Source organism: Equus asinus, chromosome 2 (genome assembly GCF_041296235.1).
Source record: "Equus asinus isolate D_3611 breed Donkey chromosome 2, EquAss-T2T_v2, whole genome shotgun sequence".
Taxonomy (NCBI): Eukaryota; Metazoa; Chordata; class Mammalia; order Perissodactyla; family Equidae; genus Equus; species Equus asinus.
The window spans coordinates 152,941,355-152,964,333 of record NC_091791.1 but is presented as its reverse complement, the minus strand read 5'-3'; the positions used below and the strand labels follow the sequence as shown (position 1 = coordinate 152,964,333).

The 22,979-nt window shown below is 36.0% G+C and overlaps 1 protein-coding gene and 1 non-coding gene across 2 annotated transcripts in view; one reads left to right on the top strand and one right to left on the bottom strand.

Moving 5' to 3' along the window:
* UBR1 (ubiquitin protein ligase E3 component n-recognin 1) overlaps positions 1–22,979 on the bottom strand; it is a 166,584-nt gene that overhangs the window by 96,073 nt on the left and 47,532 nt on the right. The window contains exon 5 of the mRNA XM_070502794.1: positions 4,655–4,765. Coding sequence (XP_070358895.1) covers positions 4,655–4,765 — 111 coding nt within the window. The remainder of the gene's footprint in view (positions 1–4,654; positions 4,766–22,979) is intronic.
* LOC123283627 (small nucleolar RNA SNORD50) lies at positions 6,549–6,616 on the top strand. Its single transcript, XR_006524303.1, has one exon. It is a non-coding gene; the product is annotated as a small nucleolar RNA SNORD50 (small nucleolar RNA).

Sequence of the window (22,979 nt, the reverse complement as noted above, 5' to 3'; positions counted from 1 at the left end):
ATTACAGCCACTATTAGATGTGAAAAAGTACCTCATGATGGTTTTGGTTTGCAATTCCCTAATAACTAATGTTGAGCATCTTTTCATGTGCTTATTGCCTATTTATAAATATTCTTTGAAGAAATGACTACTCAGATCCTTTGCTCATTTTAAAAATTGGGTTGCCTTTTATTATTGAGTTTTAAGAGTTTTTTGTAAGTTCTAGATCTAAGTTCCTTATCAAGTATATAATTTGCAAATATATTTCTCCCATTTTGTGGGTTGTTGTCACTTTTTTTTTTTAAGATTTTTTATTTTTTCTTTTTCTCCCCAAAGACCCCTGATACGTAGTTGTCTATTTTTAACTGAGTCCTTCTAGTTGTGGCATGTGGGATGCCATCTCAGCATGGCTTGATGAGTGGTGCCATGTCCGTGCCCAGGATCCGAACCGGCAAAACCCTGGGGCGCTGAAGCGGAGCCCTCGAACTTAACCACTCAGCCACAGGGCCAGTCCCTCACTTTCTTGATAATGTCCTTTGGAACACAAAAATTTTTAACTTTGACTAAGTTCAATTTATCTATTTTTTCTTCTATTACTCATGCTTTTGGTATCATATCTATGAATCCATTGCCAAATCCAGGCAATGAAGATTTATCCCAGGGGTGGCCCCATGGCCCAGCGGTTAAGTTCACGCACTCCGCTTCAGCAGCCCAGGGTTTCGCTGGTTCAGATCCTGAGCACGGACATGACACCACTCGTCAGGCCACGCTGAGGTGGCGTCCCACATGCCACAACTAGAAGGACCTACAACTAAAAATATATACAACTGCGTACTGGGGGGATTTGGGGAGCAAAAGCCGGAAAAAAAAGATTGGCAATAGTTGTTAGCTCAGGTGCCAATCTTAAAAAAAAAAAAAAGATTTATCCCTACGTTTTCTTCTAAGAGTTGTATAGTTTTAGCTCTTACATTTAGGTCTTTGATCCATTTTGAGTTAATTTTTGTGTATGGTATGAGTTAGAAGTCCAGATTCATTCTTTTGTATTTAAATATCATGTTGTCCAAGTACCATTTGGTAAAGACTCTTCTTTCCCTAGAGAATGGTCTTGGTTCTCCTGTTGAAAAACAGTTGACTGGAGATCTGTGAGTTTACTTCTGGGCTCTCAAATCTATTCCATAAATGTATATGTTTATCATTATGCCAGTACCACACTATCTTGATTACTGTTGCTTTGTAGTAAGTTTTGAAATAGGGAAGTATGAGTTCTCTTAACTTTGTTCTTCTTTCAAGGTTATTTGGGCTATTCTGGGTCCCTTACAATTCCATATGAGTTTTAGAGTCAGCTTGTCAATTACTTAAAAAAAAATGCCAGCTGGAATTCTGATATGAATTGTGTTGAATCTGTAAATCAATTTGGGGAGTATGGCCTGTGACACTGTGATTTATAATAAGAAACCTATTTGGTCTTCACCCCCGTTTCTGGTACAAAGCTGTTGAAATTTCCTAAGAGAGCAAAAGTGTCCTTTGCTACATTAATGAGGTGACTTTTGGAAAGCACCTAAGGATGGGTTGGTTGCCACGGGAACCAACCATGTGATTAGAGGGTTGGAACTTTCAGTCCCACCCCCCTGACCTCTGGGGAAGGGAGAGGGGCTAGAGATTGAATCAATCACCAATGGCCAATGGTTTAATCAAGTATGCTTGTATGATGAAGCCTCAATAAAAGAACAAGGTTCAGAGAGTTTCTGGGTTGGCAAACACCTGGACATTTAGGAGAGTGGCGTGCTGGGAGACAGCATGGAAGATCCACAGCCCCTTCCTGCATACCCTGCCCTATGCGTCTCTTTCATGTGACCATTCCTGAGTTGTATCCTTTTATAATAAACAGGTAATCTAATAAGCAAACTGGTCTCCTGAGTTCTATGAGCCACTGTAGCAAATGAATCAAACCTGAGGAGGGGCTTGTGGGAACCTGTGATTTAAAGCCAGTTGGTCAGAAGCACGGACAACAACCTGGATTTCTGACTGGCATCTGAAGCAGGGCAGTCTTGTGGGACTCAGCCTTTAACCTGTGAAAGCTGATGTTATCTCCAGTTGTGAGTGTTAGAACTGAGTTAAATTTGTGGGACACCTGATTACAGGAGAATTGAGTTAACTGCCTGGTGGTATTGGACAAAAACACAAAACGGACAAGAGTAAGTCTTCTGATCCAGAAATACAGGATGTTTTTCCCTTTATTTAGGTCTTCTTTAATTTCTTTCAATAGTGTTTTATAGTTTTCACAACATAAATTTTGTCCTTTTGTTAAATGTATTCCTAAATGTTTTATTCTCTTTGATACTATGATAAATGGAATGTTTTTCCTTAATTTCATCTTTGAATCGTTCATTGCTAATGTAGAGAAATAGAAGTTCAGTCATATGCTGCATAACAACATTTCAGTCAACAATGGACTGCATATACTATGGGGGCCCCATAAGGTTAAGCACCATACAGCCCAGGCGTGTAGTAGGCTATACATCTAGGTTTGTCTAAGTAGATTCTATGATGTTTGCACAACTACAAAATTGCCTAATGAGGCATTTCTCAGAACACAGTTCTCAGAACATATCCTTGTCGTTAAGTGATGCATGACTGTAATTTTTGTATAATTATCTTGTGTATTGTAATCTTGCTGAACTTGTCTATTAGTTCTATAATTTTTAGGGGGATTCCTTAGGATTTTCTATACACAAAATCATGTCATCTGCAAACAAAGCCAGTTTTACTTTTTCCTTTCCAATCTGGATGCCTTTTATATCTTTTTCTTGCCTAATTGCCCTGGTTAGACCCTCCAGTAAAATACTGAATAGATGTGGCAAGAGCAGGATCTTTGCTTGTTCCTGATCTTAGGGGAAAAGTATCCAATATAATTATAGCTGTGAGTTTTTCATAGATGCCCTCTATCAGGCTGAGGAAGTTCTCTTCTTTTATAAGTTTAAGAGTTTTTATCATGAAAGCGTGCTGGATTTAGTCAAATGCTTTTGCAGCATCTGTTGAGTTGATCCTCTGGTTTTGGTTTTTATTCTATTTATATAGTGTATTACATTAACTGATTTTCAGATGTTAAACTGTACTTTATTTTACATCATAAGAGGAAGTTCACTATGCCATATCACCTCACTATTAGTAATGGTGCTAATACTGACGACTGGTTTCAGGTGATGAGAATATGATACCTCCATTGTAAAGTTTCATTTTTTCCCTTATGATTAGCAAGTAATCTATTAGATGACAATTTAGAACCATGTGAATACTCTTCCCCATCAACCCAAAGCAGAGGTTTTAGCATCCATTATTGATCCTTGTCTAAATCAAGTTATTTCCTTATGGTTTGCAAAATGTTGATTTTTCTAATTCTATTATCCCTTCCCTATTAGCTAGCACTCCTCTAGAAAGAAGAGCTTTACTTCATGAACTGGAGATACTTGTTTACCATAAAATACAACTCCTAGTGAAAAGGCATAATAAATGCTTAGTTCATTCCCTTAACTATGAATTTTTAGAGTAAGGCATTGATAAAATAACCACTGTCATGGCAACAAACAAGTTTTGCACTTTTTAGCTTTCACATAAGTTTCATTAGGAACTCATAGATTTTTATAATTCAGTACAATTCAATCAATTGCATTGGTTATTATTTTTTTGATGTTCCAATTGCCCAACTCAGGTCAATGGGAGCCTTTTCAAGCTGGGTCCTAGGTTCTTTTGACACAAATCTATCCTCACAAGCTTAACTTATATATTCCCTGACTCAGACCTGGAATCAGATATTTTTACAACAAGCCTTGATTTATTTTAGTGGGGAATGGTACTTAAGAGATCAAAATCTGGGCCCTAAGGGTGTTCACTGTTATAGGGTTATCTGAAACAGTTTAGAGTACAAAAACTACTTATTCTTGAAGTTTTCAAAAGGATTTCTCTGTGAAACTATCTGAGCGTGGCACTTTTTAGGAAGTACTTTCTTGTGACAATTTTCTGAATCTCTTCAATGGTTATTGACTATTTGAGTTTTACCTGTTTTTGGATAAATTGTGGCACTTTATACTGTATGATAAAATAATCCATTTTTAAGTGTATTTGCACAGAATCACATAAAGAGTCTTTTATAATCCTTTTACATCTGGTTCTATGGTTATTTCTCCATTCTCCTTTCTAACTGTCTGTATCTGGGCTTGCTCATGGCTCAAATTTTTTTCCTTATTAGGATAGACACAATGGATAATTTGTTAACTTTTTTTCTTTAAGAAAAGCAATTAATGAATTTATGTGTCAATGCTACTGTTTTCTAATTCACTACATTCTGCTTCTATCTGTTAATAATTACTTCCATTTACTCTTTCAGGCTTATATATTGTTTCCTGTTACTTATCATATTGACTGCTTAACAAAAAAATATTCTCAGTTCATCTTTTCATTGTGAATTCATTTCTTCTTTAGAGAAGTAAAGAATATAATTATCAAATCCTTAACTTCTCTAGAGTCAAATAAAACTCCCTCCATTTAAATATTAGAATAGAACATAAAAATTGGTATTATCAATGGAATTCAGTTCAACTCATACACATAACATTTATTTCTATCTAATTTCATCAAGCTTAAATAGTTAGCAATTTTTTAAAAATAATATTCTTACCTCTTTTGCAGTACTTGCTCTTCCAGGTTCATGACTTACACAGAAAGGGCCAGTTTTCCATGCCTCTGTGTCTCCACAGTCACAAAATCCTCCTCCAGTAGAAGTATGCATCTGATAAATGAAAAATGAGTTTGTCTTGATTTCAAAACATATTAACAAAGGAAAAATGAGAAAGATGATTCAAATAATAAATGCTCTCCAATACTTCAAACTTAATTGCCTTTAATGTCATAGAAACTAAATATATCAAAAACCATTTTGATTAGTTAACCAAAATAAATCCTGAATACTTAATCAAAACAAAAATGGACCTTAAAAATTGATAAGTTTTTGAAATAGACTCTAATTTTTTAAATAATAGTTTTAAAAATGTTGTACTAATGGAATGGAAACAGAACAGATTGTGAAGTATGCAAGAAATAATCTATACAACACCCAGAATGCTTGAGTGATGAGATTTTCTGAACAGACGCTTTTGTCATTATCATGACATTATATAATACTTAAGAAATATATAAAGTATTTTCATCTATATTGATGTCCCACAGCAACTAAAACTTAGTCACAACATTTCTCCTTTGAGGGTTCTTGTAAAAAAATTATCTAAAATATACTAATCCAGATAGAGGATGATGACAATGGCCTGATTTTGAATCTATCCCAAAACTTCCCCCTCCAAAATATACAATTAACAAGGACAGCAATAAAACCATACATAATCCATGTTTGCAGCATTACTAGCTGACAAAAACCAAATATCACGATCCTCAAAACACTTGTTCCATCAGAGTTGCCGCTGCCTATCACTTCAAGCCTGTAGACAAGAAAGGGGAGCTTAAGAGACTCTATGAAAGACAGCAGAGGGGTACAGAGGACTTAGATGAAGCACAGGCAAAACCACACCCCAAAAGAGAAAGCCCAGTGCTAAGGGACAAATACCAAACACAAGTTGCAACTTAGTGATTCACAGGGAAAGAGATTGAAAGTGAGCAGGACCAGAAGTGGCAACCTGAGAGAAGCATTACTTCTGGAGGAAAATCAGATACATTAAAAAAAGCCAGCAACCCCTTAAAGATACGGCAGTAAATGAAATGAAAAGAAGAAGGGAAAATTAAGGATCTTAGGGAAACAAGACATGCCAAACCCTCCCCTCATCTCACCACTACCACCACCATCATCTATATAAGAAATTACATGTAAAAGGGCAGAACTGACAGAAGACAGCAGTTCTGAACCCTGTCCATGAAATAAAAAATAGAAAAAAGCAATATCCATACAAAACTATTACCAAAAGAAAAAGCAAATAAGAGCCAAAACCCAATCACGACGCTGGAGAAAACTGTAGCACAATGCTTTAAAACTGGAATTTGGGGATATGAAAACCCTTAATCAGATTAAAACACCTTTAATCAGAAATACAAAAACTAAGAATAGAAATGGACAAAAAAAACAATAATAAATGAGACTTGATTAAACTCAGGAAAAAAAAGAGAAGAAAGTGAGAAAATCATATCAGAAAAGAATTCTAAATTATAAAGTATCTGAGGTAAGACAAATGAAAAATTAATAGCATTGAAACAAATCAGGAAAACAATGAAGAGAATTAAAATGAAATGAAGTAAAGAAATACAGAATCAGAGAAAAAGCAGTTGAAACAGAAGACAGGCATAAGAGAGCCAAGGTAAGTATAACTGGAATTACTGAAGAAGAAATTCAAAACAATAGAAAAGAGCTAATATTTAAAACTGTAATCTAAGAAAACTTCCTGGAAATAAAAGAAGACCTGAATCTGCACATTGAAAGTGTCCATGAGTGAGAAAACACTCACCCGGTATGATCAACTCCAAAATATAACCTACTAAAACTGTTAGACTTTAAAGATAAAAGTCCTTACACCAGGATGATCCTATCCCGAAACTGAATTTCTGTTGAAAAAACTTATACGGATCTGGCTTCTGAGACAGACCATTATAAGGACAATAGTATTTAAATAAGTTCTTCTGAAGTTGATAGTCTTATAAATCTCAAATGTTTTTCCTTTTCTAGGGCTAGTGTCATGAAATTTACTTGTCCTATGAAAAACTGGTGATCAGGAAAAGTTCTTCATTTTACAGACATGAAAAGAAAACATACAAATCAAGATGGATTATATTGATTTTTTAATTTTTAAAATAAATTTTGAGCCAACATCAAATCTAGATTAACAGATCCATAAGATTCAAGCCCTTTCTATTCAATCATATAACACTGTCCAAGAGAGTCACTGTCCAAGAGAGTCACACTGTTAACCAGTAGGTTACTTCCTAGATCTATTTCTACTTTGTAAGTACAGGAATACATGTGATACTAAGCATTTTCAATAAAAAGTTTTTTTTCAGTTAACCAGCCTGGTAATCAAATTTTTCTAAATGAATGTTTTACCTTTGGTCACCTGTTTGAATTTAAAATGCATAATTGTAATTAAGGCTGAGTGAAAGTTTAAAAATAAAAAAAGATAAAAGTCCTGAGAGCCTTCAGGCAAAAAGATAAAATAATGTTAACAGCAAGAAAATCAGACTTCTCAATAACAACATATAGAACAAGACAACAGTAGAGCAGCATTTTTAAAGAAAGAAAATGTAAACTAAGGATATTATCTCCAGCCAAGCTATAAAATTGCAATTTTGAACATGTCAGAACTTAGGGAACACTGTATACATGTGCCCTTCCTGAGGAATTTACTTGAGCAAAGATCAGTAAACTTTCTGTATAAGGAACAGACAGTAAATATTTTAGGCTTCGTAAGTCATACAATCTCTATTGAATTACTCAAATCTACTATTGTAGTACAGAAGCAGCCATAAACAATAAATAAATGAATGAGCATGGCTATGTTCTAACAAAACTTTATTTATGGTCACTGAAATTTTAGTTTCATATAATTTCCATGTATCATAAAAGATTTTTCTTGTCTTTTTCCTGAACCATCTAAAAATATAAAAAACACGCTTAGCTTGCAGGCCATAAAAAAATAGGTGGTGAGACAGATTTGACCCATAAACTGTAGTTTATGGACATCTAGAGGATGAGTTTCAGCCGACCAAAAGATGACTAGGCAAACTTCAGAAAAAGGACAGATGGTGAACATATTATATATTTAATTGTAGAGTTAGGAACAAACCAAGGGTGAGGACATGGATAGAAGAATGTGAACAATATATGGTCTGACAGTCAGGAAGACTACAACTGAAAAATAAGAAAAGGGAAAAAGAAAGTAACATAAGATCATTGACTGTTATATAAGTAATAGAAGACAGTCAAAGATAGCATTAAAACTGACAGACTAGATAATAAAAAGTTAAGGGGAAGAAAAGGAACTAAAGGCACTATAAAAATTATTACTAAAAGTAGAGATAACCACTAGAACAAAAGTACCAAAAGAAATTAGAATATACAAATTAATTTTTCTTTCTTCATATATACAGTATACTGAAGAACGCTGGACTCATCCATAATTACTAAAAATGTAGCTGTACTAAAAGAAAGTATAAGCATAATTTTAGAATAGGGAATGCCATGGAAGCAAGGCATAAAATCCAGAAGCTTAAAAACAAATTGGATAAATTTAACAACATACAAATTTAAAATGTCAGTAAGACAAATGATAGCATAAATCAAGTTAAAAAGACAGAAAACAGATCTTCTAAAGTCAAACATACACTTAACTTATGATCCAACAATCTTATTCCTAGGTTACCCAAGAGAAATGAAAACATACACTCACACAAAGACTTTTATTTGAATGTTTATAATAACTTTATTTAAAAGCCAGAAATAACCCAAATGTTCATCAACTGGTAAAGGATAAATTGTGGCACAATCATACAGTGGTGTACTACTCAGCAATAAAAAAAGAACAAACTGCTGATACACGAATGATGTCAACGGCCTTATGCTAAATGAAAAAAGAGACAGGAAACACTACATACTATATGATTTCATTTATATGACAGTGTGAAAGTGCAAAACTACAGGGTCAGAAAACAGATGAGCGACCGCCTGAAGATGGGGGTAAGAAGGAAAAAGGATTGACTGCAAAGGGGGACTAGAGAACTTTGGGGGTGATGTAAATATTTTATAATTTGATTATTAATGAACTATATATGTGTGTGAAAACTCAGGAAATGGTACACTTGAAGGCATAGATTTTAGTGTATATAAATTTTATCTCAATAAATCTGATGTAAAAATATAAATTTAAAAAAGACATGCATACTAAGAGAAAATATTTTGAAGTAGGTAACAGCAGTAAGAAAAATGCAATAGAAAAATGAGTAAAGGATAGAGACAGGCAATAAACAGAAGAAATAAAACATACAGTTAAAATACAAAAAGATGTTCATAATACAAGTAATAATAGAAATTCAAATTAAAATAATGAAATTATTTGCCTAAGAGATTGGCAAAAAGTAAAAAAACTGATTAAATAAAGTTTGGTGACAGGTATGGAGAAAGAACATTCTCATATCCTTTTAATGGGAATGTAAGTTGGTACAGCAATTCAAGAAAAACATCTGGCAAAAATCTATCAAAATTTGAAATGCACATACCCTTCAATCCAGAAATATACCTCTAAGAACCTGGCCTCAGGTATTCTTGACGAGATATGTATATACTCATTTATATAAAAAAAAAAAGGTGTATGTGTATAAAACAAAGGTATATGTGTATGTTCCAATATTTGTTGATCAGTGAAAAACTGGAAACAATGTAATTGTCTAGAAAAAGAGGAAGGGTTAAATATACTATGATATATTTACACAAAGGAATACATGCAGCAATTAAATAAGGCAAGAGCTGTTATATATATCAACATAGAATTATCCCCATGAAATACTGTTTAAGTTAAAAACAAGTTGCAAAATGATATATTCTAAGATCCCATTTATACAAATACGCATACATGAACACCCTTTCCTAAACATATATGTCTGTGTGTGCATGTTTGTAATTATACAAATAAAAATCTGTAAAGATATACACTAAATTGTTTATTTACTTTAACAAAGAAAGCAGAATGGGGCAGAAAGGCAACTATAATTTTAGTTTTATTCTTCTGTATTTTTTAATTTTTTAAAAGGTAGGTTTTGGGGTTGGCCTGGTGGCACAGCGGTTAAGTGCACACATTCTGCTTTGGCGGCTTGGGGTTCACTGGTTCGGATCCAGGGTGCACACATGACACTGCTTGGCAAGCCATGTTGTGGTAGGCGTCCCACATGTGAAGTAGAGGAAGATGGGCATGGATGTTAGCTCAGGGCCAGTCTTCCTCAGCAAAAAGAGGAGGATTGGCAGCAGATGTTAGCTCAGGGCTAATCTTACTAAAAAAAAATAAATAAATAAATAAATAAAATAAAATAATAAAGGTGAGTTTTAGTATATTGCCTAGGTAAATAAATTTTGTTAACACTATTGTGCTTCAAAGACAATACATGACTATAAATTGTCATCATGTAGGATTACAGAATGCATAAAGCAAGCTGAATTTAAAATGGACTCTGATATTTTTATAATTGAATCTTAGTTGTCAGCACTCCCCATAATTTAGCCCTTTTGATCCTAACACTTTATTTCAACAAACGTTTGTCGACAGCCTCTATGTCCCAGGAACTATGACATAGGAGGTACATGAGACCTGGGCCTTGTCCTCAAGAGTTTATAGTCCAGTGGGGATGAAGAATATATAAACATATCATTGCAATTTAGTGAATGAAGATAGAGGCGTCCACAGAAAGGGACAGAGAAAAAGAAGATTGTTAGTGGGCTCTGTTTTATTCTCCAGATTTATTCTAATTGGCTCTGGAATTTGTTCAATAACAGTGCCATATCACTCCCAAGGTTACAAGTGGATCTGGATTTTGGTATCAGCTGCCAAGATACAAGACAATCCTAGGTAGATGAACTCAGCCACTATTTTCGTTCTACTTGATGCAAGTTATGATATCTATTCTGATCTTGGCTTGTCAGAATTTAAATGACTCATCAAATCAAAGACCTTGGTCCTGTCAGCATGAATAATGACAAAATAAACAGCCAAAGATCTTGTTCTGATTATCTAGGAAGATAGCAAAGTTAAGTGGCAATATAAGGGTTTTCCATATTCACCATTCCAAAATAAGCAAAAGCAAACGTTAAGAACAATCCAGGGGCCAGTCCCACGGCCAGGTTGTTAACTTCACATGCTCCACTTTGGGAGCCCAGGGTTTCACTAGTTTGGATCCTGGGCACAAACCTAGCACCGCTTACTGAGCCATGGTGAGGTAGCATCCAACATGGAAGAACCAGAAGGACCTACAACTATAATATACAACTATGAACCAAGGGGCTTTGGGGAGAAAAAGAAAAAAAAACATTGGCAACAGATGTTAGCTCAGGGCCAATCTTAAAAAACAAAACAAAGCAAGAGAAAACACAATCCGGAAAATACATTCCAATAGCAATGGGAAAAACTTTTTTAAAGTCACGTTCAGTTGAAAGGTTTCAGTTAAAAAGTTTGTTAAAAGGTTTCTGCAGTTCTTAGGCACTGCAGCTTGCGATACATTTGGGATAATTCTTCCCTAAAGCAATATTGCAAAATGTACTAGGAACTTTTAAAAGATCATTTAAAAAAAGTCATGTCTTTATTTTTTTAAAGCAGTTTTAGCTTCATAGAAAAACTGAGTAGAAAATACCAAGTTCCGGGAGTGATGTCAGCATCATGGTAGAGTGAGCTTGCCGGGGACTCTCTCCCCTCCAACGTACAACAAAAAGGAGCAACCATATTCCACAGAAAATATCCTAATAGCACAGGAATCCTTGGAGAGTCATGGCAGCTAAACAACAGAGGGCAGAGAGGCTGGAGCCCCCCTCGGAGGAGATGAAATGGGGTAAGAGGGAACTTTGCTCTCTCCCCTAAGGACTGGGATCACTGCCGCAGGAGGCTCCATGAGGGAAGGAGTCAGGGACAGGTCGCACGGCCGCAGGATCACCCAGGACTCCCTAGGGCCCTTGCAGCCTAGAGGGAAGCCCTCTAACAGGGTGAAAACTTTCATGCAGGGGTGACCTAAGCAAGCCAAGACCCCAGGGGACCAGATAGCAAGAGCTGATCGGGAAACCGGGGACCGCACACAAGAGAAAGCACACCCCCAACCAGCGCCATGCTGCATCGTCTCAGCAGAAGGCAAAGGGCTCAGAATACGAGGCTCTCGATCTCCCATCCAGTAGGGTGTAACTGCAACCGAATAATATCACAATGGGTAAAACTGGAACTTCAAGCATCAAGCAGTTCATCAAAACTCCAGACCAGAGAGAAAACAAATACCCAGAATTCTGTCCTGAGGACTCAGACATAAGTAAACTAAATGACAATGAATTCAGAATAGCTACCGCCAAAAAACTCAATGAGGTAAAAGAGAATACAGAGAAACAATTCAATGAGTTCAGGAGCTACTTCACAAAAGAGATTGAAACTATAAAAAAGAATCAATCAGAAATACTAGAAAGGAAAGACACAATGGAAGTGATAAAACAAAATATGGATTCCCTGAATGCTCGTGTGGATACCATAGAGGAGCAAATCAGAATAATCAAACATAGACATGTTGAACTGCTCCAGACAGAGGACGAGAGAGGACTAAGACTAAAAAGAAATGAATGAAGTCTCCGAGAAATATCCAACTCAATGAGGAAATGCAACAGAAGAATTACAGACATCACAGAAGGTAAAGAGAAAGAGAACGGAGCCAAAAGCATGCTCAAAGAAATAATAGCAGAGAACTTCCCAAATCTAGGGAATGAGAGGGAAATGCGTGTGGAGGAAGCTTTCAGATGTCCTAAATTTGTCAATGTAAAAAGACCTACTGCAAGACATATAATAGTTAACACTGGCAAAAATGAATGACAAAGAAAGAATACTCAGGGCAGCAAGGCAAATAACCTACAAAGGAACCCCTATCAGACTTTCAGCAGATTTCTCTGCAGAAACCTGACAAGCTAGGAGAGAATGGAATGACATATTCAAAACTTTAAAAGATAAAAATCTTCAGCCAAGAATACTCTATCCAGCAAAAATATCTTACAGATAGGAGGGAGAAATTAAATCTTTCCCAGACAAACAAACGCTAAGGGACTTCGTAGCCACAAGACCCCCCTTCAAGAAGTCCGCAAGAAGGCCCTCATACCTGATAAAAGAAAATACCAAGTTCCCATACACACCTTCTCACCACCATACAGTTTCTCCCATTATTAACATTTTGCATTATTGTGGTACATTGGTTACAATTGAGAAATCAATGTTACACATTATTATTAATTAAGGTCTATAATTTACATTAGGGTTCACTCAAAAAATGTGCTGTACATTTTTGGGTTTTGATGAATGTCTGACATGCATACACTAGCACAGTATCATACAGATTAGTTTTGCTGCCCTAAAAATCCCTTGTGCTATACCTATTCATCTCTTTATCCCTCCCACCACCATCCTTCAGCCCCTGATCTTTTTATTGTCTCCATACTGTTGCCCTTTCCAGAATGTCATATAGCTAGAGTCATACAGAGTGTAGCCTTTCACAATGGCTTCTTTAACTTAGCAATAAGCATTTAAGGTCTCACCATGTCTTTTCATAGTTTGGTAGCGCATTTCTTTTTATCACTGAATAATAAGCCACTGTATGGGTATACCAAAGTTTCTTTATCTAGTCATCTATTGAAGGACATCTTGGTTGCTTCCAGGTTTTGGAAAACACGAATAAAACTGCTATAAACATTCTTGCACAGTTTTTTGTGCAAACATAAGTTTTCAGTTGACTAAATACCAAGGAGTGCAACTGCTAAATTGTATGGTCACAGTATGTTTTGTTCTGTAAGAAATTGTCAAATCATCTTCCAAAGTGGCTGTACCATTTTGCAATCCTATCAGCAATCAATAAGAGTTCCTGTTGCTCCACATCCTCACCAGCATTTGGTGTTGTCACTGTTTAGCATTACGACAATTCTAATACATGTGTAATGGTATCATCTTGTTTTACTTTGCAATTCCCTAATGACATATGATGTTGAGCATCTTTTCACATGCATATTGGCCATTTGTATATCTTCTTGGTGAAGATTCCATTTCAGATCTTTTGCCCATTTTTTAATTGGGTTGTTCATTTTCTGATTGTGGAGTTTTAAGAGTTCTTTGTATATTTTGGGGAACAGTCCTTTATCAAATATTTGTTTTGCAAAGATTTTTCATCCAGTCTGTGGTTTGTCTTTTTATACTGTGAAAGGTCTGTATTTTTTAATCCCGTAATTTCATCTCTGAGAACCTATCCTACACATGAAAAAATGATTAACACATATTTACTGTAACACTATTTACCACTGTAAACACACTGAAATCCAAATAAACTTCCCAATAGGTAAACAGTTAATATAAATTATGGTTAAATACTATATACACAATATGTTTTAAAACAAACATAAAAAGTTGAATGCATAATTTTATATACTTTGCATTTAACAATTAGAGGCATGAGAACTTTTTCTTTTACAACTCTGTACACTTCATTTGAAAACTTCATCTTTTTCTGATTAGAGGAGATGCTTATATGAATATACTGTTTTGTAACATTTTTCTCATTTAACAACATAAAGAAAATATTTCTCTTTGTTAAAAAATAATGATTTACAGTGGGTGTTCTTATTTATTTATTTTGAGGAGAAAATACATAGGTTTACTGTAGGTATTTTTTAAAGATAGTACTGCAGTATGTTTTTTTTTTTAATATTTACCTTGTTCATATGTGAGAACATTCAAGTTCTACTCTCAGCAAATTTGAATTATACAACATGGTGTTATCAATAAGTCACCATGTTATACATTAGATCCTCAGATACTATTCATCTTACTGTAGGTTTTTTAGGGGGTAAATTATTGAAAAGCTAGAAATTGCTAAGAAGGGTCACATTATCCACAGCAGAACAAACAGTTAAAAATTTTATCCTTCTTATTTTCTTGTTCTCAACAGTTATTTGGGTCATTCTGCCACTAAAGGTTTTTCTTGGCCCTTTTTTCTCATATCAGATCTTGGGTCGTGCCGTCATTACTCCTTTTTTCTTCTCCTTCTCTGGAGCAACATATACCCCTTCTTATCTCTTACAAGCTTTTTTTATTTTTTTTTAAGATTTTTTTTTTTTCCTTTTTCTCCCCAAAGCCCCCCAGTACATAGTTGTATATTCTTCGTTGTGGATCCCTCTAGTTGTGGCATGTGGGATGCTGCCTCTGCGTGGTTTGACGAGCAGTGCCATGTCCGCACCCAGGATTTGACTCAACGAAACACTGGGCCACCTGCAGGGAAGCGCACGAACTGAACCACTCGGCCACGGGGCCAGCCCCTCTTACAAGTTTTTTTTTTATGATTTCATTTTTCTTTTATGAAGTATTTTATTATACAAAAGAATATACACAAAGTATACGTAATTTACAAAGCATAACAACAAAACAAACACCGATGAAACCACCATCCAACCTCAGAGAATATCAATACTGCTGAAACTCCCTGTACGATCAACAGAATCCCATCTTCTTACCTGCCCTGGAGGTAACTACTCAGCTGAGTTGTGCTTATTAGCCATTCCCTGGCTTTTCTTTAAAAATTTCAACACACATACAGGTATTCCAGAAAGATTCTATCTCCCACCAAGTGTTCCATTCTCTTCACACTCACTTTTATGGCTATCATTTTTTTAAGATTATAAACATAATTTTTCAGTAGTCATACAATAACCCGTCCTTCTGATGACTCGAAAGTTCCTGAGGAAGCTGTATAAGCACCAAGAAGAGCTCTGCAACCACCTAAAGATGGTAAACCTAAGGACACTCCATAAAAGAGTGCTTTGTCATGGCAACGTAGACTGCCGAGCTTTAAATACTTGAAGGTAGCTTATGGAAAAGGTTCCCCAAAATTAACAGAAACGTTTTTCACCAGTCCACAGAAAGATCAAAAAAGAAAGGAATATGGTGAGCTCTTTCACAGAGCTACATATATGCACTTTGAAGGACTGCTCTTTATTCTAAGATCCTACTTTCTTGGAATTAAAATGTATTTTACTTTATAAAATGATACGAGACGGTAGGTATTTTTTGGTTGCTTTTCATGTGCTGTTTCTAAAATTATAATAAGACTTACTTGGGAAATTCTGATGTCACCATCATGATGGAGTGAGCTCTCCCGTTAAACTCTCCCCTCTAAGATACAATGGAAAGGACATTCATACTCCAACAAGGGACAGTCACACAAGAGAAAAGATGTCTGAGAGACTCATGCGACCATACATCTGAAACTGGAGATGTTGGAGCCCCCACATCCCCGAGGAAGTGGAACGAGGTAAAAGAAATCTTCTCTTCCTCCCAAAGGGCAGTAACCCAGGGACTGTGCACAGCTCCGAGAGGAAATGCGGGAGGCAGTGGCCCTCTGCAGGAACATGATTGCTCTCTGAGGTCCCTCACAGCCCAGGGAAAAGCCCCATACAGAGATGACTAGCTATCATGGGGGTGTCTTCATCATGCTAACACCCCAGGACAGCAGATAGCAAGGGCAGAGCGAGAAGCCCCTGAGATATTGCAGGAGAAAGAAAGTGCCCCATCCCCCACTGATCTCCCCAGCTCAGCAGTCACAGAAAGGCAGTGAATGAGATCTGAGCCGCAGACTGTGGTGGGTTCAGAATATGCAGCTCTTGACCCACACCCAGTGGTGGCAGGCGGAAGAGGCAATCAATTACTACCACTATGCAGAAGCTCAAATCCACGCCATCTAGCAATAAGGAAAAATATATTAAATCTTCAAACCAGAAGGAAAATGACAAGTACCCAGAAAGCAATCCGAAAGGCACAGAAATCTATAATCTAAATGGCAGGGAATTCAAAATAGCTATCACAAAACAAACTCAACAAGTTACAAGACAATGCAGATAGACAGTTCAATGAATTCAGAAATTACTTCACAAAAGACACTGAAACTACAGAGAACCAATCAAAAATATTGGAGATGAAAAACACAGTGGATGAGATAAAAAAGAATATAGATTTCCTGAACAATAGAATAAGGGAGGAATGAATCAGCAATACTGAGGAGAGAAATAGAGAAATGCTTCAGAAGAAGAAGGAGAGAGAACTAAGGCTAAAAAGAAATTAAGAAGTTTTCTGAGAAATATCCAACTCAATATAGGTATTCCAGAGGTAGAAGAGAAGGAGAATGGAGCAGAAAGCTTGTTCAAAGAAATAATAGCAGAGAACTTCCCAAACCTGGGGAAGAAGATGTAAACGCAAGTGAAAGAAGCCAATAGATTGCCTAACTATATCAATGTAAAAAGACCTACTGCAAAGCATATAGTAGTGAAGCTGGCAAATGTCAGCGACAAAGAGAAAATACCAAGGGCAGAAAGACAGAAGAAAATAACATACAAGGGTGCCTCTATCAGGCTTTCAACGGATTTCTCAGCAGAAACCTCTACAGGCTACAAAAGTGGAATGATATATTCAAAGTTCTTAAAGACAAAAACTTTCAGCCAAGAATACTCTATACAGCAAAAATATCATCAGATATGATGGAGAAATAAAAACTTTCCCAGAAAACAAAGGTAAGGAAGTTCAAGACCCCTGCTACAAAAAACCCTCACGGAGGCCCTTTTGCCTGAAAAAAAGAAGAAAGCAGTTACAAAGCCCTGAGTAAGGAGATAAACAGGTAGACAAAATCAGCTAAGTGTAGCTATCCATCAGAATACATTAGCAAACACTCAAGTATAACATTAAAGATATAGGGGAGGAAAACACCAAAAATAAATAAAATCTTGTCATTTTAAACACAAACTCACAACACAAGATGGGAAAAGATGTAACAAAACAACTTAGCAGGGGAAGAGGAAAGGGATGAAATTGGCTTATCCTAAGGAAATAAGAGGTTATCAGAAACTGGACTATCTCATTAGTGATATTTTTCATACAAACCACATAGTAATCACTGAACAAATAAGTAGAAGAGACACACAAATAATACACAAGGAGAAAACTAAGCAAACCAGCACAGAAAACTACTTAACTGAATTGGTATTCTGAAGTACACAGGATGAGAAAGGAAATGCAGAAGAACTGGAAAACAAGCAACAAAATTGCAGCATTCAGCCTTCATATATCAATAATCACTGTAGATGTAAATGGTTTGAATTCTCCAATCAAAAGACATAGAGTGGCAGGAAGGATTAGCAAACAAGACCCAACAATATGCTACCTCCAGAAAAACATCTCAGCTCCAATGACAAACACAGGCTCGGAGTGAAGGGATGGAAGATGATACTCGAAGCTAATGGCAAACAAAAGAAAGAAGGTGTTGCAATACATATATTAGAAAAAGTAGACTTTAAGATAAAAGAGTTAAAAAGAGAGACAGAGAGGAGCAGTATATAAGGACAAAAGGGACACTTCACTGAGAAGACATAACACTTATAAGTATCTATGCACCAAACACAGAAGCACCAAAGTACATAAAGCAACTATTAACAAATCTAAAAGAAGATATTAACAACAACACAATAACAATAGGAGTCCTCAGCACTACACTTACATCAATGGATACATCATCCAGACAGAAAGTCAACAAGGAAACAGCGGAATTAAATGAAAAACTAGACCAGATATGTATACAACACTCCATCCCAAACCAGCAGCATACATATTCTTCTCAAGTGCACCCAGAACATTCTCAAGGATAGACCATAGGTTGGGAAACAAGGCCTCAATAAATTTAACACTGAAATCATATTGAGCATCTTTTCCGACCATACTGCTATGAAACTAGAAGTCAACTACAAGAAAAAAGGTGAGAAAGGGACAAAGATGTGGAGACTAAATAACCCACTACTGAACAACCAGTGGATCACTGAAGAAACTAAAGAAGAAATCAAAAATATCTGGAGACAAATGAAAATGAAAATATACCATACCAACTATATGGGATGCAGCAAAAGTTGTTGTATGAGGGAAATTCATCACCTTACAGACTCATTGTAACAAGAAAAATGTCAAACAAGCACTCTCAGACTTCACCTAACTCAATTAGAAAAGGAACCACTAACAATGCCCAAAGTCAGCAGAAGGAGGAAAATAATAAAAATCAGAGCAGAAATAGATGAAATTGAAACAAGAAAGTAGAAAAAATCAATGAAACAAAGAGCTGGATGTTAAGAAGACAAACAAATTGACAAACTCTTAGCCAGACTCACTAAGAAAAAGAGAGAGAAAGCTCAAATAAATAAAATTGGAAATGAAAGAGGAGAAATTACAATGGATGCCACAGAAATGTAAAAAATTATAAGGGAATACTATGAAAAATTGTATGCGAAAAACTTGGACAACCTAGAAGAAATGGATAAATTCTTAGACTCTTACAACCTCCCAAAGCTGAATCAAGAAGAAACAGATAATCTGAATAGACGAACCACAAATAAAGAGATTGAAAGAGTAATCAAAGACTTCCCAAAAAATAAAAGTCCAGGACCAGAGGGCTTCTCTGGAGAATTCTACGAAACATTCAAAGAAGATTTGATACCTATCCTTCTCAAACTATTCCAAAAATTGGGGAAGACAGAATACTTCCTGACACATTCTATGAGGTCAACATCACTCTGATACCAAAGCCAGACAAGGACATCACAAAAAAGAAAAATTACAGGCCGATATCACTGATGAACATGGATGCAAAAATTCTCAACAACATATCGGCAACCCAAATACAGCAATACATCAAAAAGATCATATACCATGATCAAGTGGGATTTATACCATGGACACAGGGATGGTTCAACATCTGCAAATCAATCAGTGTGATACACCACATTAACAAAATGAGGAATAAAAACTACATGACCATCTCAATAGATGTAGAGAAAGCATTTGACAAGATCCAACATCCATTTATGATAAAAACCCTCAATAAAATAGGTATAGAAGGAAAGTAGCTCAACATAATAAAGGACATATATGACAAACCCACAGCCAACATCATACTCAATGGACAAAAACTGAAACCCATCCCTCTCAGAACAGGAACAAAACAAGGGTGCCCACTTTCGCCACTCTTATTCAACATAGTACTGGAGGTTTTGGCCAGAGCTATTCGGCAGGAAAAAGAAATAAAAGGAATCCAAAAAGGCAACGAAGAAGTAAAACTCTCACTGTTTGCAGACGACATGATCTTAGAAAACCCCAAAGAATCCACAGAAAAACTATTAGAAACAATCAACAACTACAGCAAAGTGGCAGGGTACAAAATCAACATACATACATCAGTAGCATTTCTATATGCTAACAATGAACTAACAGAAAAACATCTCAAGAACTCAATCCCACTCACGATCGCAACAAAAAGAATAAAATACCTTGGCATAAATTTAACCAAGGAAGTGAAAGATCTATACAACGAAAACTACAAGACCTTCTTGAAAGAAATCGATGACGACATGAAGAGATGGAAAGACATTCCATGCACATGGATTGGAAGAATAAACAGTTAAAATGTCCATTCTACCTAAAGCAATCTACAGATTCAACACTATCCCAATCAGAATTCCAATGTCATTCTTTACAGAATTAGAACAAAGAATCCTAAAATTCATATGGGACAACAAAAGACCCCGAATTGCTAAAGCAATCCTGAGAAAGGAGAGCAAAGCTGGAGGCATCACAATCCCTGACTTCAAAACATACTACAAAGTTACAGTAATCAAAACAGCATGGTACTGGTACAAAAACAGGTGCACACATCAATGGAACAGAATTGAAAGCCCAGAAATAAAACCACACATCTATGGACAGCTTATCTTCGACAAAGGAGCTGAGGGCCTACAATGGAGGAAAGAAAGTCTCTTCAACAAATGGTGCTCGGAAAACTGGAAAGCCATATGTAAAAGAATGAAAATTGACCATTCTTTTCCACCATTTACTAAAATAAACTCAAAATGGATCACAGACCTAAAGATTAGGCCTGAAACAATAAGTCTTCTAGAAGACAATATCGGCAGTACACTCTTTGACATCAGCTTCAAAAGAATCTTTTCGGACACCATAACCCCTCACATGAGGGAAACAATAGAAAGAATAAACAAATGGGACTTCATCAGACTAAAGAGCTTCTTCAAGGCAAGGGAAAACAGGATTGAAAGAAAAAAACAGCCCACTAATTGGGAAAAAATATTCACAAGTTATTTATCAGACAAAGGGTTAATCTCCATAATATACAAAGAACTCACACAACTCAACAATAAAAAAACAAACAACCCAATTACAAAATGGGCAGGGGACATGACAGACATTTCTCCAAAGAAGATATACGGATGGCCAATAGACACATGAAAAGATGCTCATCATCACTAATCATCAGGGAAATACAAATCAAAACTAGCACTAAGATATCACCTTACACCTGTTAGAATGGCAAAAATATCCAAAACCAAGAGTGACAAATGTTGGAGAGGCTGTGGAGAAAAGGGAACCCTCATACACTGTTGGTAGGAATGCAAACTGGTGCAGCCACTATGCAAAACAGTATGGAGATTCCTCAAAAAGTTAAGAATAGAAATACCTTACGATCCAGCTATCCCACTACTGGGTATCTATACTGAGAACCTGAAATCAGCAATTCCAAAAGTTCCATGCACCCCTATGTTCATTGCAGCATTATTCACAATAGCCAAGTCATGGAACCAACCTAAGTGCCCAGCAACTGATGATTGGATAAAGAAGATGTGGTATATATATACAATGGAATACTACTCAGCCATAAAAAAGGACAAAGTCGTCCCATTCACAACAACATGGATAGACCTTGAGGGTATTATGTTGAGTGAAATAAGCCAGACAGAGAAAGACGAACTCTGTATGACTCCACTCATAGGTGGTAGTTAACATATGGACAAAGAGAACTGATCGGTGGTTGCCAGGGGAGAGGGGGGTGGGGGGAGGGCACTAGGGGTGAAGTGGTGTACCTACAACATGACTAATAATGATGTACAACTGTAATTTCACAAGGATGTGAACTTTCATAACCTTAATAAAAAAAAAAAGAAGTGAAACTCTTGTTGTTTGCAGATGACATGGTTTTATATATACAAAATACTAAAGAATCCATTGGAAAAGTATTAGAAGTAATCAACGACAACAGGAAAGTTGCAGGGTATAAAATTAACTTAGAAAAATCAATTGCATTTCTATACTCTGTTAACGAACTAACACAAGGAGAACTCAAGAATACAATCCCATTTACAGTCATGACAAAAACAATAAATATCTAGGAATAAACTTAACGAAGGAGGTGAAAGACCTGTACAACGAAAACTATAAGACATTACTGAAAGAAACAGATGATGACATAAAGAAATCGAAAGAGATTCCATGCCCATGTATTGGAAGAATAAATATAGTTAAAATGTCCATAGTACGCAAAGCAATCTACAGACTCAAAGCAATCCCAATCAGAATCTCAATGACATTCTTCACAGAAATAGAACAAAGAATCCTAAAATTCATATGGGGCAACAAAAGACTCCAAATAGTTAAAACAATTCTGGGAAAAAAGAACAAAGCTGGAGGCATTACAATCCCAGAATTCAAAATATACTACAAAGCTATAGCAATTTAAACAGCATGGTTCTGGTACAAAAACATGCACACACACTGATGGAACAGAACTGAAAGCCCAGAAATAAAACCACACATCTACGCACAGCTAATCTTTGACTAAAGTGCTAAGAACATACAGTGAAGAAAGGAAAATCTCTTTAATAAATGGTGTTAGGAAAACCGGACAGCCACATGCAAAAGAATGAAAGTAGACCACTACCATTCACCATACACAAAAATAAACTGAAAATGGATCAAAGACTTGAAGGCAGGACCTGAAACCATAAAACTTCTACAGGAAAATACAGATAGTACACTCTTTGCCAACAGTTTTAAAAGGATCTTTTTGAATACGTCTACTTGGACAAGGGAAACAGAAGAAAAAATAAACAAGTGGGACATCATCAGACTAAAGAGCTTCTGCCAGGCAAGGAAACCAAGATCAAAACAAAAAGACAATCCACCAATTGGGAGAAAATATTTGCAAATCATATATCTGACAAGGGGTTAATCTCCCTAATATATAAAGAACACACAACTGAACAACATAGAAACAAACAATCTGATCAAAAAATGGGCAGAGGTCATAGAGAGACATTTTCCAAAGAAGATATACAGATGGCCAATAAACACATGAAAAGAGTTCAACATCAC